This window comes from Solanum tuberosum, unplaced genomic scaffold (genome assembly GCF_000226075.1).
Source record: "Solanum tuberosum cultivar DM 1-3 516 R44 unplaced genomic scaffold, SolTub_3.0 scf00065, whole genome shotgun sequence".
Taxonomy (NCBI): Eukaryota; Viridiplantae; Streptophyta; class Magnoliopsida; order Solanales; family Solanaceae; genus Solanum; species Solanum tuberosum.
The window spans coordinates 1,597,477-1,613,277 of record NW_006238992.1 but is presented as its reverse complement, the minus strand read 5'-3'; the positions used below and the strand labels follow the sequence as shown (position 1 = coordinate 1,613,277).

Sequence of the window (15,801 nt, the reverse complement as noted above, 5' to 3'; positions counted from 1 at the left end):
TGATGAATCTTGCCCTTTCTCCTTCTTCTTTTCTCTTCTCCTTAGCCCTAGCGTGAAATTCCAAATTCTAAAACTGACTAAAATCTGATTTGACCCATATTAAACTCCTAAAAACAGATTAAAATAATAGGGCAATGAAAAGACTAAAATACCCATTAAAATTCCGGATTGGACATTTCCTTAATCCAACATCCCTACTTCCAAAGGGAATAACTTACTCATACAAACTCGGAATCGCGCAAACTTGGCGGCGTTGGAAAGATCATTCCAAGGTCTTTCCAACCATATCTGGAATCACACCTAACTCAGCCTGAGCTAGGAATTATAGCCGTTTGAAGTTGACCAAAAACTCACTTTAACTTAAAAATTTCCAGATTTCCTCATTCTTTCCAAAAGTAACTATTTCCAGATTTTAAACTTCCTTCTAGTTCTTTCTAGTTGCGAGATGTTACAACGTTAATCTACCTCTGGTTGATATTTTGCAGGGAATCCCTAAATATGTATAGGAGATGGTGACAAATAAGAAGAGGTTGACTGAGTATGAGACGGTAGCACTTATTGAAGAGTGCAATTCCAGAGTATAGAGTAGGTTGCCCACCAAGTTGAAAGATCCGGGTAATTTCATGGTGTAAATTACAATTTGGCCAATTGTTCATCTCGTGGGTAATGTGATTTAGGTTCAAGTAAAAATCTCATGCTTACATCCTTGTATCAAAAGTTGGGGTTGTAAGTAGGATCAGACTTGGCTAATAGACAAAAGTAGAACGATATTTTTTTTACCCTTTTCTCTTTTTAAAAGCACTTTAAAAAAAACACTTATTAAAATAAGTTAATTTTAGAAATTTAACCAAACAATGTACAAAAACGATTCAAGTTTAGCATTATCAAGAAGTGCTACCGACGGTATTAACAAAAATCAATCCAAACTTTCTTGATTGAGATTATAATTTTATAAAAATGAACTCTTTCAAAATAATTTGCATTTTGATGAAAGCAACTATTAGTACCTAATTTTTAATCAAACTGTGTGAAACATTTTTTGCAATGCCGCAAAAATAATAATGCAACCTTAAATTGAAAGGCTGGAGCCCAATAGAGCCTAGACGAGAAACTGAGGCTGTTTTGCAGACAGTAACGGTTGTTTTATCTCTACCTTATTTGATCAATGCTAAAATTCATCCCAGTTATGTAATTGTACTAGAAATATTTAGCTTCTGGTGTTGTAGTCTATGTAGGCATCAATCTTCGACTCAAAAAGCAAGCAAGAGGCCGTATGCATTCTAGATTTCAGTATAATATGCAAAAAACAGTTACTATTGAAATCTAAGGCTTTAAAAAAAATCGTACTTTGACCTGGATCCAGACATTATTTTTGCACTCCAGAATCTCGAAAGAACAAGCAAATACAGAAACTAAAGCTCATCTTGAACATGTGATCGCGAAGAATTCCCATGTTATCACTTGCAAATGCCAAATCTTATTATCCATCTGCTAAGATATGGAATCATTTATAATCTTGGGTGATTATTCTGGGCCGGTTGGCTGCTGCTGTGTGATACAATGTATATTTCCACCTGCCAGTACAATTTCCCTAGCACCTTCAATTCCTACAACCTGCACCAATCATATATTCAAAATTGAGTTCTGGAGGAAAAAATCAGATTTTATAACTCAAGTGTGACGAAATATTGGGTGCAAGAATGAGTTAAAGCATGAATTTTTCTTTCCATCACAGTATCAGACTGCAATTGATCAAGTCATTTCATCGAATATTTCATGACCATAGTGGTTAAGAAAAAAGTTCACATATTTAGCATCTCTCAATTACAATGCCAAATCAGTGGGTACTAAATGATATTGGAACTATGTGCATGTACGAGGAGTAGGTTTAACGATTACTAAACTATGTGGATGCATGAGCACATCAACAGTCATAAACTCATAATCATATGCTTGGTCTTGTTTGTTCCTTTCTTATATCAATGGATTCTTCTGTCTAACATCCGAGTTTCTTGAAGGAATCTTTCTCATGACTTTATTATTATCGTCTTCGATCATTCTAGGTCATGAAAAGCAATATTTACTGCAAAGGGTTGCCTGGTAACTTTTTTATACTGGTCTTTCCATTATGTTCAATAACTACTGACTCTTGCAAATAGCAACCAGATCAAGTTCCTTGCTTACCTCATGATTTGGAAATGCCAGTGAGAGGACTCTGATAGCTTCTTCATCCCATTTTTTATCCCCAAATTGCGGAGTAATAATTGCACCATTAGCAATGTAGAAGTTTACATAAGAAGCAGCAAGCCTTGTACCTGAAGGCCTAGGTTTAGCTTCACCATCCTGTAAAAGACAATAGTAGGATGAGATCAGAATGATAGACTCCCAAAAAAGAACCGAGAAAGATGCTTGATTTTCTACTTACGGATAGTAGTTTCTCAAGAAAGTAGAATGGTGAAGCTAGAAAAGTGCTTGGGGGACTTTGGAGTTTGGAAAGATTACTATTGCATGAAATCTATAACGTCACTAATATAATGTTCCTCAAGACATAATTTAGTTTCGAAGGATCATGTTTTTCAGAAAGACATAGGTGTGCATCCCCTGAATCATGGATATTTCATTCAAGCAGTCGTTACAGAAGGTCAAGTTACATTCTGTCTTTTCACAGAACATGACCAAGAAGTCTGTCAAAAGCTTGGAATTAAAAGGCCACACAATTTCTCTAGGGGCTTCGTCTTTTGAGTCGATGCAGTGATGTAAAAGGATAGTTGTTTCAATTAATTTATACACAAAGATTTATGATTACTGTTCTGTGAGCAAAAGGAAGTTACATTTCAACAGAGAGGAAGACGACGACAACAACATACCCAGTGTAATCAACAGAAAGGAAGACAGCGTCATAGAAAAAACAAATGTAATCCATATTTAGTGATCTTTGATCCAAAATTTCAACTGATGAAAACCATCCTACCCATGAATGTGTTGCATATAAATAGAAAAAGAAAAGAGAATTAAATCATCATTTCTATATCATATTAACAAATTCTACCAAACATTGACTTGAGAGTCATTGATATTTTTAGACAGCTCTGCAATTTATCTTTTTTCTTTTTATTTTATGAATGACAATTGTAGAATATTTCCAAAAAGGTACCAAAAACATTACCTGAACTATTCCAGCTGCTTCCTCATCTGTCATATAGAGTGGCCCAGGTACATGGAGTTTGATCACTTGTATTTTTCTACCACTGGCATCAGAAGTATTTTCAAGAATAGAGAGTGCTTCAAAGGATCTTTCATACTGTTCATCAGATAGATCATCAGTCCAAGACAACAAAACAACACCAGGTTTCACAAAACAGCACATGTTGTCGATATGACCATTTGTATCCTCATCACCTGCAATATCAACAGTAAACTAAAACCTATATTCAATTCTCTTCTCATCTTTCCTTCAACTAATTTCTTCTTTGCAAATATGAAAACAACATAGATATATCAAGTTTTAAAGACTTCTTTGTAATGATATCCTTATAATTGGCTCAGACTTAACGGTCAATACCATTAAGTTAGCTAATTTTGTACTTTAACATTTCCAGGGAGGTTCTTTGGAGATGCCCGGAGGCTAGAGGTGTGCATGTGGTGTACACTAGGACGATTAAGGACATGTACGATGGAGTCAAGACCCAGGTAAGGACAGGCAGAGCACTTCCTAGTTGTGATGGGGTTGCACCAGTGATGAACTCTTAGCCCATTTTTATTTGCTTGTTAATGGATGAATTGACGCGGCAAATTCAATGTGCAGTGCCATAATGAATGTTATTTGCGGAGGATATAGTTCCGATTGATGAGACTCGTGGCAAAGTTAACTAAGTTGCGCGGACTCTTCACTTTCGATGCTGCACCCGTGTCGGATTCTCCAAAAATACACTACTTTTGGCAAATCCAACACGCACCCCTTGACATTTGTGAAGAGTCCGAGCAACATAGAAGTTAACGCTAAGTTGGAAGTTTGGAGACGGACTCTGGAGTTTAAGGGATTCAAGTTGAGCAAGACCAAGAGAGAATATTTGGCGTGCAAGTTCAGTGATGAATCGCATTAACCTAGCATGGAAATGAGGTTTGATATCCCGACAATCCAAAAGAGATGAAGTTTTTAAGTATCTTGGATCTATTACCAAGGATAGGGGCGATCGATGATGTCACACATTGTATTGGAGTAGGAAATTTCAAGATTCTCACGGCTGTTTTGTCTTATTCAAAAATGAGAATGGATGCACATCATACTAATGACACAACCAAGGATTGAACTTTGTTAAATCCAACACTACCACATGAAAGCATGGAATTTTGCAGGTCAAGGACACAATTTGACTAATATTAACTATGTGCACAGGAAAATATAAGTTCATGAGCAGAATGAATACCAAGCAACCCTCGAGGCAGCCAAATAATCTTCCTGACTCCAAGATATGCTTTTAGTTCATTCTCAATCTGTTCCTTAGACAAATGGGGATTCCTGTTTTTGTTCAGGAGGCACTCTTCTGTTGTGAGACAAGTCCCTGAAGAGAGGATAAAAGAAGATAAGATAGCATGTTCTTTGCATCCAAACAACAATCACTAGATCACTATATGAATTCAGAATACATACAATATGAGATTCAAGGAAAACAGATAAAGACACCCCATGGAACTGATAAACGCCCAAGTAGATGAAAGTAAATTACCAGCAGAACCTTCAACTCTTTTTTTCAGCATTCTAAAATTCAATATGTTGGCACATTCAGTACCCTATATTACTAGCTATAAAATTTAAGATGTCATAGTTCAAGAATTAATAATTATGTTTTGTAACAGAGAAGCTATGACGTGGTTTTTGGCTTCAATACTTTACTTGCTTAATATCTTACAGGCAGATGATCGGGAGTTTGTCTATGACTGGAGTTTCATAAATAGATCACAGCTACCGAAATCAACTCTCTGAAATGGAGAAGAGACTCGTTTTCAAACTATAAGGAAATCAAGTCGAGTTCAGAAAATAAATAAAATGTATCTACCTTCTCCATCAACATGAATGCTTCCACCTTCAAGAATCATAGACTGCGGAAACCTTGGGAGCTTTTCAATTGCCAAAATCTAAGCAAAAGAACAGAATGGTTAACTCAATGGAGGTGTATCTAATGACCAATAATGTACTATCAACAAGACACATTTGCAGCATTTACAATTTGCAGACCTTTCTTGCAACAAGAAGGTCAAGATTCCAGTCTTTGTAACAGCCCTCATCAACACCTATATATTTCAAATATCACCATTATGAATGTGTTTTGCCAGAGAGAAAGAAACCAAACGTATCTTGCATCAAATCCAAGGACAACCATATATTACTGAATATGGTTTTGAGACAATATTACTATGGCAAGACAGAAGTCACAGAACAAAGCACACATGTGATTTAACCAAACACACTAAAGTATGTTTCTCTTTGTGGAAGTTCTAGGCAATCAAAGCAGAATACTAAACACAGAAGATAAATATCCTGAGTCCTTCAACATATCATCAAACTGTATTTCTATGGATTCCATATGATATGACAAGCGGGAGAATAATCGTGTCATATGCTGGAGCTGAATGCTAAGAAAGCCTCGAGCATTTGAGAAGGAACAAGTCAACATAAAGTACCATCATGTCAGATTGGCTATTAGCTAAATTATCTGATGATTGAAATTTGGGGAAAAAGGATTTCTTTAGTGGGATAGATGAGAATTTTCCCTTGACAATAAAAACTCACATTTCTGACTCCAGAGCATATAGCTTAAAGATCAATCTATGGAGGACTAATAGTTTGCTACAAACAAGATAATCATAAGTTTGAACCTTTAGTTCCGTAAATTGCAGATTTGAGACTGTTAGGAACCCAAAAAGTCTCCAACCTTATGCTGTAAATTTCCAAGTACAACACAAAGATAACAACACACTACACTGTTATATATTTCCACCAACTAATAGAACAAATTTACAAATACACAAGCAAGATCTGTGAATGATAATTCACCCAACAACCAAGGTATTTCGAGTAACCTTACCCTCCAGTTTAACTACTGAACCAATATCCTCCAGAATAAACTGCCTGTCTTCCTTAATAACCATCTTGACTTCTATGTAACTGCTAAGTAACTGCTAAAAATACATATACATAGAAATAACTAAATAAAGCAGTAATACTTAGGCCTTCTTTCCACCCTTCTTCCTGCGTTTATAGACCTTAGTTACAGCAGGTCTAACAGAGACTGAGTATATTTGTTAAGCCTCCAAAGGAAAAACAAAACCTTAAAATTAATGGAAATCTGATTGCATTTTGTAGGTAACAGGTGAAAACTCCTGGAACAGGAGACTCCAGTTGACAGCTTTTGCGAGAAAAAAGAAAAACAGCATAGATGTTCCTCATAGATATCAAGAGTGGGATCCAAATCTCTTACCACCCCAGCTATTGAAGGTCCAATCAATCCCTGCAACACTTGACACTGCATGTTCTGCATTTGCTGTGGTATTTCTGATGACAAACTGCATAGATAAAGATAAAAACAAAAACAAAAATTGTAACTTCCTCTGCGGTGTGACGGTTAAAAGTAAATACCATTTGAATTCCACAGAAAGGAAACAGTAGCTCACAGTTGGACCAGTATCACGAAACCAAGAATCATTGATGCTCATCTCCACAACCCTGATATGTTTAGGCAACAAGCTGCATGCATTTTCCCACTGTACAACATAGATGTGTGTTAGAACCACACGCTAGGGAATATGATTATTTTAGAACTAAAGAGGAACTAACATGATGTGATAAGAAAACTTTTTGGATGCCTTCAAAAAACTGTCAACCTGAGCAGCACTAGCGCAGACTGTTACTGGTTCAAATCTTGAAATAGCAGATGCTACAGTTGCAAATACACGCTGACCGTGGACTCCATTATTTCGCCAGTTATCTGGACGCTCCTACATCTCAATAATAAAGCTATCAGCAAATAGACACCCTAACTTTTCTCTGGTTCTTTTTAACCAATTACTACCAGAATATCCTGCTGCACAGAAAGTTGAGCCAAAAAGAAAGGGAAGGAAAAAGAAATAAAATTGGGATATAGTACTAATTGACCAGGGATGAAGATACATAGCCTTTTAAGAAAATATAAAGTCATAACAAGATGTCAACCATACAAATGGTATCATAAAATGTCGGGTCATTAATAAATGTGAAATCTTCAGTTTAAACAAAGAGATTGTTCACATTGCGAAATCTACTCTACCAGCCGTACACAGAGGTAGATTTAAAATTTGAAGTTTATGGGTTCTACCAACTCTAGTTTGCCATCGAACCCACAACTAATTTATGCAACTGGGTTGGCAATTTAACATGTACATATTTAGCGGATTTCCCAACACATATACAAGGTGTGGAGCTACTGGGTTCAGCCAAACCCGTATAATATACTATACATCCACCTCTGTTCATACTCTACTAAGATGGAACTCCAATACAAAATTTCAAACAGAGACTTCTGACACTTATGATACAAAAGGGAACTAAAGACAACTTTCACCGATAATAAGAAAGGAGAGAACCAGGAACTGAGTTCGTGTTTGCTGATGAGTCAAGTTCCTTCTCACTGGCATCAGAACAGCTTTAAAATACAAGTATGACAATTCGCTCTTAAACAAGAAGTGCAACGAATCACATTCCTGAATAATATGCAAACTCACTATACAACAAGTTGCACCAATTCCATTCATCCTGATTGGCACAATGCTTAATTTTGCAGCTACATATTGGCATGTTACTGAATTACATGCTATATTTGATAAGCATAGCTGCATTCTCACTTATCAATTATCTAACGATTAGAGTCTGTGGGGTGAGATTATATATATGTACATGCATTATTTTATTTTAACTATCAATTTTACGGTTACTAGTATTACTATTATGGTCCAAGATGGAAACAGAAGTTTCTGCTAAACCCGAGTGAGTATTTACACCAGCAACTTTAATTTTCTCTAAAAGAGTCGTAACTTCCTCATACGATAGCGAAATGACCCATTCTTTTTCCTAAATGTCTTAAATAATGATACGGACCTGCTCGTTCAATCGAAACTCAATTCCATACTCATTTGCCCAGTCAAATATCATTTCTGCTCGGTAAACAATTATATCATATTCAGCAATAAAAGTCTAATCTCACCTTAGCAAAAATACACCAAACTTTGCAAATCAGTCCTATAATTCATGCACAAACTTTCAGAAGTTTCAGAATAATTTTCGGGATTTCAAGTCAAATATGAACTTCCTATTGAAATTCATCAAATTCTCCTACAACAGAACTAAAAGGGTAGAGTAGGAGCAGCCAAGGGTAACCACAAAAAACATTGGATCATTTCTAGTAGGATTTGTTGCAACCATCCAAAACAAAACTTTTCAGATAAATCTTCCATGATTAGCGATCATCCTTATATCCACACAGACACCACAGATACAGAGCTAACTAACAAACCCTAAAACGAAAGAACCAAAACCAGAACCAAAAATTAAATTATGCAAGAAGAATAAATCTCAGTGAAACAATTGGCAAGTTGAAGGAATATAGAATTCTCACCGGCCAACCCATCCAACAACAAGAGTGGGGTTCCCATTCAGCAGGCATACGGTATCCATTTTCAACCGGCGTACCTTTCAGATCCATCACTAACCTCTTCTTCTCTCTCACTAACACAAGCAAACATTAATATACAGTGTTTTAAAAAGCCTATTAGAAAAAAAGCACTGCCGCGTCTCTACTTTATATTTTTTTATTAGTTGCTCTATTTCAATTTATACACACATTTGAGAATTGAGATTTTGAGATTCAAATCAATCTATTTTTTATCTATATTTTTTTTATATTTTTTAAATATTTTGAATTATTAATTATTGAGATTTGAGACTTATACTTTTTATGTAGTTTACAAATATATAAATTTTATTTTTTAAAAATTTGAATATTTCATGAGAAAATTCTAGGTCAAACTTAAACTGTTTGACACTTGAAAAACGAAATGTGTCACGTAAATTGAAATAGAGAGTATTATTGTTATTACTATATATATAAATATATATATTATTTTATGGAGCACATCTTTCACCAAACCTGAATGGTGTCCAACTGTCCATATATGGCCCTACAAAAAAGACGAGGAATCTGCATAAAGAACAAAAAAAAAAAGTGATTGTGACATTAAAAAGATTCCTCTTTTTATTCAAGAAAGAAGATTCTTCAAACAATGGGTTTGGTGTATAATGTGTCTTTTTTTTTGCAAATTGAATTAAAAGAAGAGAAAATGGATCAAAATGTCTTTCGTTTATAGTTTGGCTAAAAATGTATTTGTATTAATATTTTGGTTCAAAAATATTTTTGTAGTTAATATTTTGGTTCAGAAATACCCCTATAGTTGCTAAATGAGTTAAAAATGCCCTTTTTCGAATAAATGTACTATTTTTTTCTTTTTAAATACATCTTTTTTTTAATTAAAATATTATTTAAGAACCCTATTCTAGTTTTCTTTCTTTTAAAAATCACTTTAACAAATAAAAATATAGGAAATAATTTGTTTCTTCTTAATCTCATTTTATCAATTAAAATAGAATAACATCATGTACGCTTTCAACGGATAATATATGTCATATATATAAAATAATAGTATATCCATCATTAATTTTTATTTATATAACGATAAAAAATAATTATAATAAAATAAGAATTTTTTTATTTATTATTTTTTTCTGAATTGAAGTAGGATAAACATTTCTTAATTTTGAAAGATATAATTAGAAAAATAATGTGTTAAAAGAATAAATAATATATTTATTTGAAAAATGAGTATTTTTGTCATTAAATAACAATAAGGGCATTTTTGGACCAAAGTATTAAATACAATGGCATTTTTAAACTAAAGTATTGACTCAAGGACATTTTTGAAACCAAACTATAAACGGAGGTTTGAGGGCATTTTTTTACATTTTCTCTTAAAAGAAAACTAAGATTCTTCAAATAATGTGTGTGGTATCAAATATGTCATTTTTTGCAATTTGAATTAAAAGAAAATTATTTAGTGGCAGGGGCGAAATTAAGTAGTAAGGGTTCGTTTGATCATGCGATATGAAATTATGATATGAAATCTTGAGATAAAATTATGAGATGAAGTTGAAGTTTTGTTTGGACATGCGATTTGAACTTTTTTTGTTGTATGTTTTCTCATAAACATAAAAACCTCATAAGTTATAAAATTATCTCAATTTTTTATACAACCTTAGCAAATACAAATTTATAAAATCACATAATACACTATCACAAAGATATTCTTAAGATATACATTATTTATTGATCAAGCTTTAATTCAATAAACAAATTAAATTAAACATAAATTGTAGCGTACTAGTCTTTAATATAATTCACTCACATAGTACGGACAATTTTGATGGAAAATATATTTGATAAAAAAATAATGAATTTAGTGAATATAAATGGTAAAGTAGAAATTGATTTGAAGTAATAATATATTTTATATTTATGAGAATAATCATTATATGAGATATAAATGGTTTAAAAAGTAATGATATGAATTATAAATTTGATTTACAAATGAAATAAATGGTTAGTAGATATATATGTGGGGATGTTTTTATAAAATATAAACTTGTGGGCTAATTTTTGTATTTGAAAAATCTCAAATCATGATTTGAAATTTCCAAATCATAATTATTTTGGAGATTTGAGATTTCTTCTCATGATATGAAATCAGTGTTAAATCACATGTCCAAACACGGATTTCATCTTATAATTTCACATTGCAATTTCATATCAAATGTCCCAACGTCTACTAAAATTGGGGTATGTGAATTCATGATCATATTATAAAATTAAGTATTTTATGTATATATTTTACAAAATTAGATTAATATTATTGTAACACCCCGAATTCGAAAGAGGGCAATATAGCAAAAATTTAGAAGTTGCAGGTGCAAGCCACGAGGGTCAACCACGGCCCGTGGGTAGGACCATGGACCGTAGGTGGGGGTCCGTGGACTAGCACCCAAAATTGTCCAAAGGTCTAGGAACTACGGCCTGACCAACGGGTCGTCGGTCAGACCACGGTCTGTGGTCCAAGACCCCAAATTCAATCTTTCTGACCCCAAACGACGGACCGTAAGTCAGATCACGGTCCGTCGAGCAGGGTGGTGGGTCAGCAGTCGACAGTAATAGTTAGGGGCAGTTGGGTCTTTTCCTAATTATTTTATATTGATACTACGTTGTTTTGTCTATGTCTAAGACCCCTATATAAGTTATTTTAACCCCTAAATTAGTTCATTCAATTCATATCTCAAATTCACCAAAAGAAACTCAAAGTTCTTTATCTCCAAATATTTCTTTCTCTAGAAGTTGAAGAAGAAGGTGAAGCTAGGGCTCAAGGTCAAGTCTCCATTCTCCAATTTCTTGTGGGCTTTGATATCAAGGTATGATAGTTTTATTCATCCATGGAGCCCCCAAGATCCCCAATTGAAAAGTAGAAATTCCCCAATTTGAGTTAGGATTTTCTTCTAGTGTTGTGGGTCTTGATGAATGTTGATTCAATTGATTGGGTTATGATTTTTTATGATTGAATGATTGAATTGATAGGATTACATATTTTTAGGATGAATTTACATGTACCCATGTTTAACCCATGTTTCTAAGATGAATTTGATATAAGTGGGTTTGATCCATGAAAAGAGAAGTTGTGGGTTAGATGTATTCTTGTAGGATGAATGAGATACATTATGAATTGCTTTGAGATTGAAGCATGTAGGATGATTATGTAATAGATTGCTTTGAGAGTAAAGCAATATATGATGAATTGTTGATTATTGATGTGATTGTTGTGAAAGGGATAGTTCCCACATGATTTGCTTATGTATGAATGGGAAAGGTTTTCTCACATTGAATTGATTCTAGGTTAAAAGGATTTCTCACCTAAAATGAATCTAGGCTAAAAGACTAAGCAATTGATGAGGCTAGAGGCGATTACCCTTGACCTCTAAATGAGAAGGATAAGAGGAAACTACCCTTATCCCTTAAAGTTGAACAAGAAGCGACTCCCTCATTCCTATTATGATGATTGGACGTGGAGGCGATTACCCGTGTCATATGATGTTGGGCATGGAGGCGAGTACCCATGATTCCATATGATGATGGAAATGGAGGCAGTACCCATGACCATATAAGAAAGGCAAGAGGCAACTACCCATGCGCCTTTATAGGAAGGCAAGGAGGTGATTCTCCATGTCTATAAAAGATAAGCTAAAAATGTTATGATAGGTGATGAGCTTCGAGTGTTGCTTGAGATTGTCATCCAGGGTAAGACTAGTAGAGTATTACACATGTCTTGGCTAAGTATGCTTTGAGGTTACTTTAAGAAGTATTTCTTATATGTCGATATGATATACTATGTGCATTGATTATGCTTATGACTTATATTGTCTAACTCTTATGCTTACGATGATGTTTATGCAAGTTATCATATTTAGTACAATCTTGTACTAACACATACTCTTGCCTATATTTCTTACCAAATGTAGGGTCCGGCGTTCCCGACTCTCATCCCCATGGCTAAGATCTATAGTAGATGCAAGGTTGAAGATTGGTGGGTCCTCATAGCATTCGAGGACTTGGCCACCATTTCTCTTATGTTCTTTCATTTTATGGTTTGGATATTGTTGTATGGGTTGTGTCCCAATATTCTATTGTACTAGATGGTGTTTTAGACAAGTTGTATGAGACTTCTGCTTCGTTTTATGAACTTTGATACTGTTTAAAATGTTTTAATTCTTATCGTATTTCTATTATCTTAACTATGAAAGCTAAGTGACTCATATGAGGCCTCTCGGGGTCTTGTAAATCATGTTACATTTAGGGAATATCTCTGGGTCGTGACAATTATTTATTGACACTTATCTTAGAAAAAGGTTGAATGGTGCACTTGATTGAATGTTGAGTTATTTATCTATAGGATTAGAAATCATTTCTCACTACCAACAAAGATTGTGGTGGAGTGGTAAGTATTCCTTAATCCTTAACTAGATGTCTTTGGTTGGAGTCTCTACGGAGTTGTCTTTGTTAGGGAACACTTTACCCCCACCTGCCCCCAATGTAGGACTTCTCAACGTGAATCCAAATTTAGTTGGGCTCAAACGCGGGTACCAAACATCTGGAGGACAAAAAAAAAACAATCCTCACTTAAAATATTTTTTCCCTTTTTTACTAGTAATGGGTCTATATTTTACAAATCCTAGATAAGAGTGTTTGAATTGACTTATTTGAAGTATATTTAAGTCAAAATAATTTTAAAGCAAGGATTTGGTCAAATAAAAAATATTTTAAGCACTTATTTTTAATGAGAAAATGATCAAATGAACCCCCAATCTATTAGTCAATTTTTGACTACACACTTACATTTCACGGGGGTCCTATTACCCCCCAGACATTTTAAAAGTGGAATATTTTTTACCCTTAAAGGGCCACACCCAAATTTGTGGTAAGTAGTGAGCTACATGCGCGTTGCCATGTAAATATATTGTACTTTTTTTAATAAAAAATTATTATTATTATTCTTTTTTACTCTATTTCCCGTTTATTGATGAAATCATTGATGAAATATAATTATATAAATATTACATCATCATAAAATTTATTTTAAATTTTACATAAATACTCAACTTTCAAAAATTATTATGTTGCTCCCATAAATGCTCTAATAATGCATTCGGATGGAAGTAGTATACCTGTCAATAATATATTTTTAGATATTTTTTATTTAATTACACATTTAACGCGTGCAAATTTTATTTTTATGATAATTATTTTTTAAAACAATTATAAATTATAATAAAACTAACTTATATCTCAAATATTTTTTATGGAACCTCATTAATAATAGTTATAAAGTAATACTGTTCAATTGAAATTAATATAATAAATATATTACATTAAAAATAATTATGAATATAATAGACTTAATTAATGGTCTTATATGATTTATAATACGGAAAACGATCAAAAATATCCTTGAACAATAGGAAAAGGTTTAAAAACACCTCCATCCATCTTTTGGTCTAAAAATACCCTTCTACCCACCTTTTTAGTCTAAATATACTCTACCATTCACCTTCTGGTTGTACCCTTGAAACTAACAACCCTCTCTTTATTTTATTTTTAAAAAATAATATTTATTATGTGTCATTTTCTACTTGTATGAATAAAAACCTCACCTCTACTAAATATATGTATACCTCTTCAAGACACTAAATAATATATTTTTTAATCTAGTAATTTTTGTATTTGCTTTAGCAATTTTTGTAAGTTTGTTTTAGATAATTAAGATATTATAAAAATATTAGTAATGACACAATTATAGCAACACATTATATTATTCATAAATCCTAAGCCATATTTATTTTCCATTTAAAATAAAAAATGATAATGTAATTTTTTTACTAATAATTCTCTGTGATAACTAATTTTAAAAAATTATAATGTATTATGAATAAGATAATATATTATTATGATTGTGACATTATTAATTTGTTTATGAAATATTAAAGAGATGGAGTGGACCCGTATTCAAAAAAAGCAAAAAAAAAAAAGGCTACAACAAATGCAAAATATTACTAGATTTAAAAGAAAATGAAGTCTTGAAGAGGTATATTGTTTTGGTTTGGATAAATTATAAAAAAAAATCTAATTGAGATTGAGGTTTTATTTCATAATAATATTTTTAAAATATAACTAAGAGAATGACACATAATAATATTCTTAAAAAATAAATAACTAAAGAGAGGGTTGTTAGTTTCAAGAGTATAAGTAAGCCAAAAAGGTTAATGGAAAGGCATTTTTAGACAAAAGATTAGAAATAGGGTATTTTTAGACCTTTTCCTATAGTTCAGGGTATGGCTGGCAATGGGATCGGAACCGGGACTACCGGACCGGGACGGAACGGAACCGGGCACCACGAGCCGGAACTGAACCGGAACCGGGACGGACCGAAACCGGTAATTCCGGAAAAAATTAAGTGTATCCATCCCGGACCGGTACCGGACCGGTACCGGACCGGAAACCGGGTCCCAACTATTATAATTTTAAAAAAATTTATTAAAATTAAAAAATTAGGAACATTACACAAATAATATTAAAACTCTTATAATTTTATTAGAAGCAAAATAATTTATACTTTTAAAGTTTTAAATGCAAACTTTCAAACTTTAAAAGTATAAAAGTTTAAATTTCACAATTTAAAACTTTGAAAATTTAAATTCAAACTTTAAAACAATAAAAGTTTAAATTTCACCCTTTAAAAGTTTGAAAATTTAAATTCAAAGTTCAAACTTTAAAACTATAAAAAGTTTAAATTTCACACTTTAAAAGTTTGAAAATTTAAATTCAAAGTTCAAACTTTAAAACTATAAAAAGTTTAAATTTCACACTTTAAAAGTTTGAAAATTTAAATTCAAAGTTCAAACTTTAAAACTATAAAAAGTTTAAATTTCACACTTTAAAAGTTTGAAAATTTAAATTCAAAGTTCAAACTTTAAAACTATAAAAAGTTTAAATTTCACACTTTAAAAGTTTGAAAATTTAAATTCAAACTTTAAAACTATAAAAGTTTATATTTCACATTTTAAAAGTTCGAAAATTTAAAACTTTAAAACTATAAAAGTTTAAATTTCACACTTTAAAAGTT

At 32.7% G+C, this 15,801-nt stretch overlaps 1 protein-coding gene across 1 annotated transcript; it reads right to left on the bottom strand.

The window, feature by feature from the left end:
- Positions 1–1,250: 1,250 nt before the first annotated feature.
- On the bottom strand, positions 1,251–8,834 carry LOC102601245 (agmatine deiminase). The gene is made up of 10 exons (XM_006345284.2): positions 8,649–8,834; positions 6,883–6,996; positions 6,673–6,762; positions 6,480–6,564; positions 5,237–5,292; positions 5,058–5,136; positions 4,428–4,562; positions 3,167–3,399; positions 2,185–2,343; positions 1,251–1,614 (listed from the first exon to the last, which is right to left on the bottom strand). The coding sequence occupies exons 1-10, from the start codon at positions 8,733–8,735 to the stop codon at positions 1,525–1,527; spliced, it is 1,128 nt and encodes a 375-aa protein (XP_006345346.1). The 5' UTR covers positions 8,736–8,834; the 3' UTR covers positions 1,251–1,524.
- Positions 8,835–15,801: the final 6,967 nt, after the last annotated feature.

Coding starts and splice junctions, on each gene's coding strand:
- LOC102601245 (XM_006345284.2), bottom strand. CDS start 8,735: ATGGATCTGAAAGGTACGCCGGTTGAAAATGGATACCGTATGCCTGCT. Junction 6,763..6,882: donor TCTGCGCTAGTGCTGCTCAG/GTTGACAGTTTT, acceptor TATGTTGTACAG/TGGGAAAATGCATGCAGCTT. Junction 5,293..6,479: donor GACCTTCAATAGCTGGGGTG/GTAAGAGATTTG, acceptor TGAAATATATAG/GTGTTGATGAGGGCTGTTAC.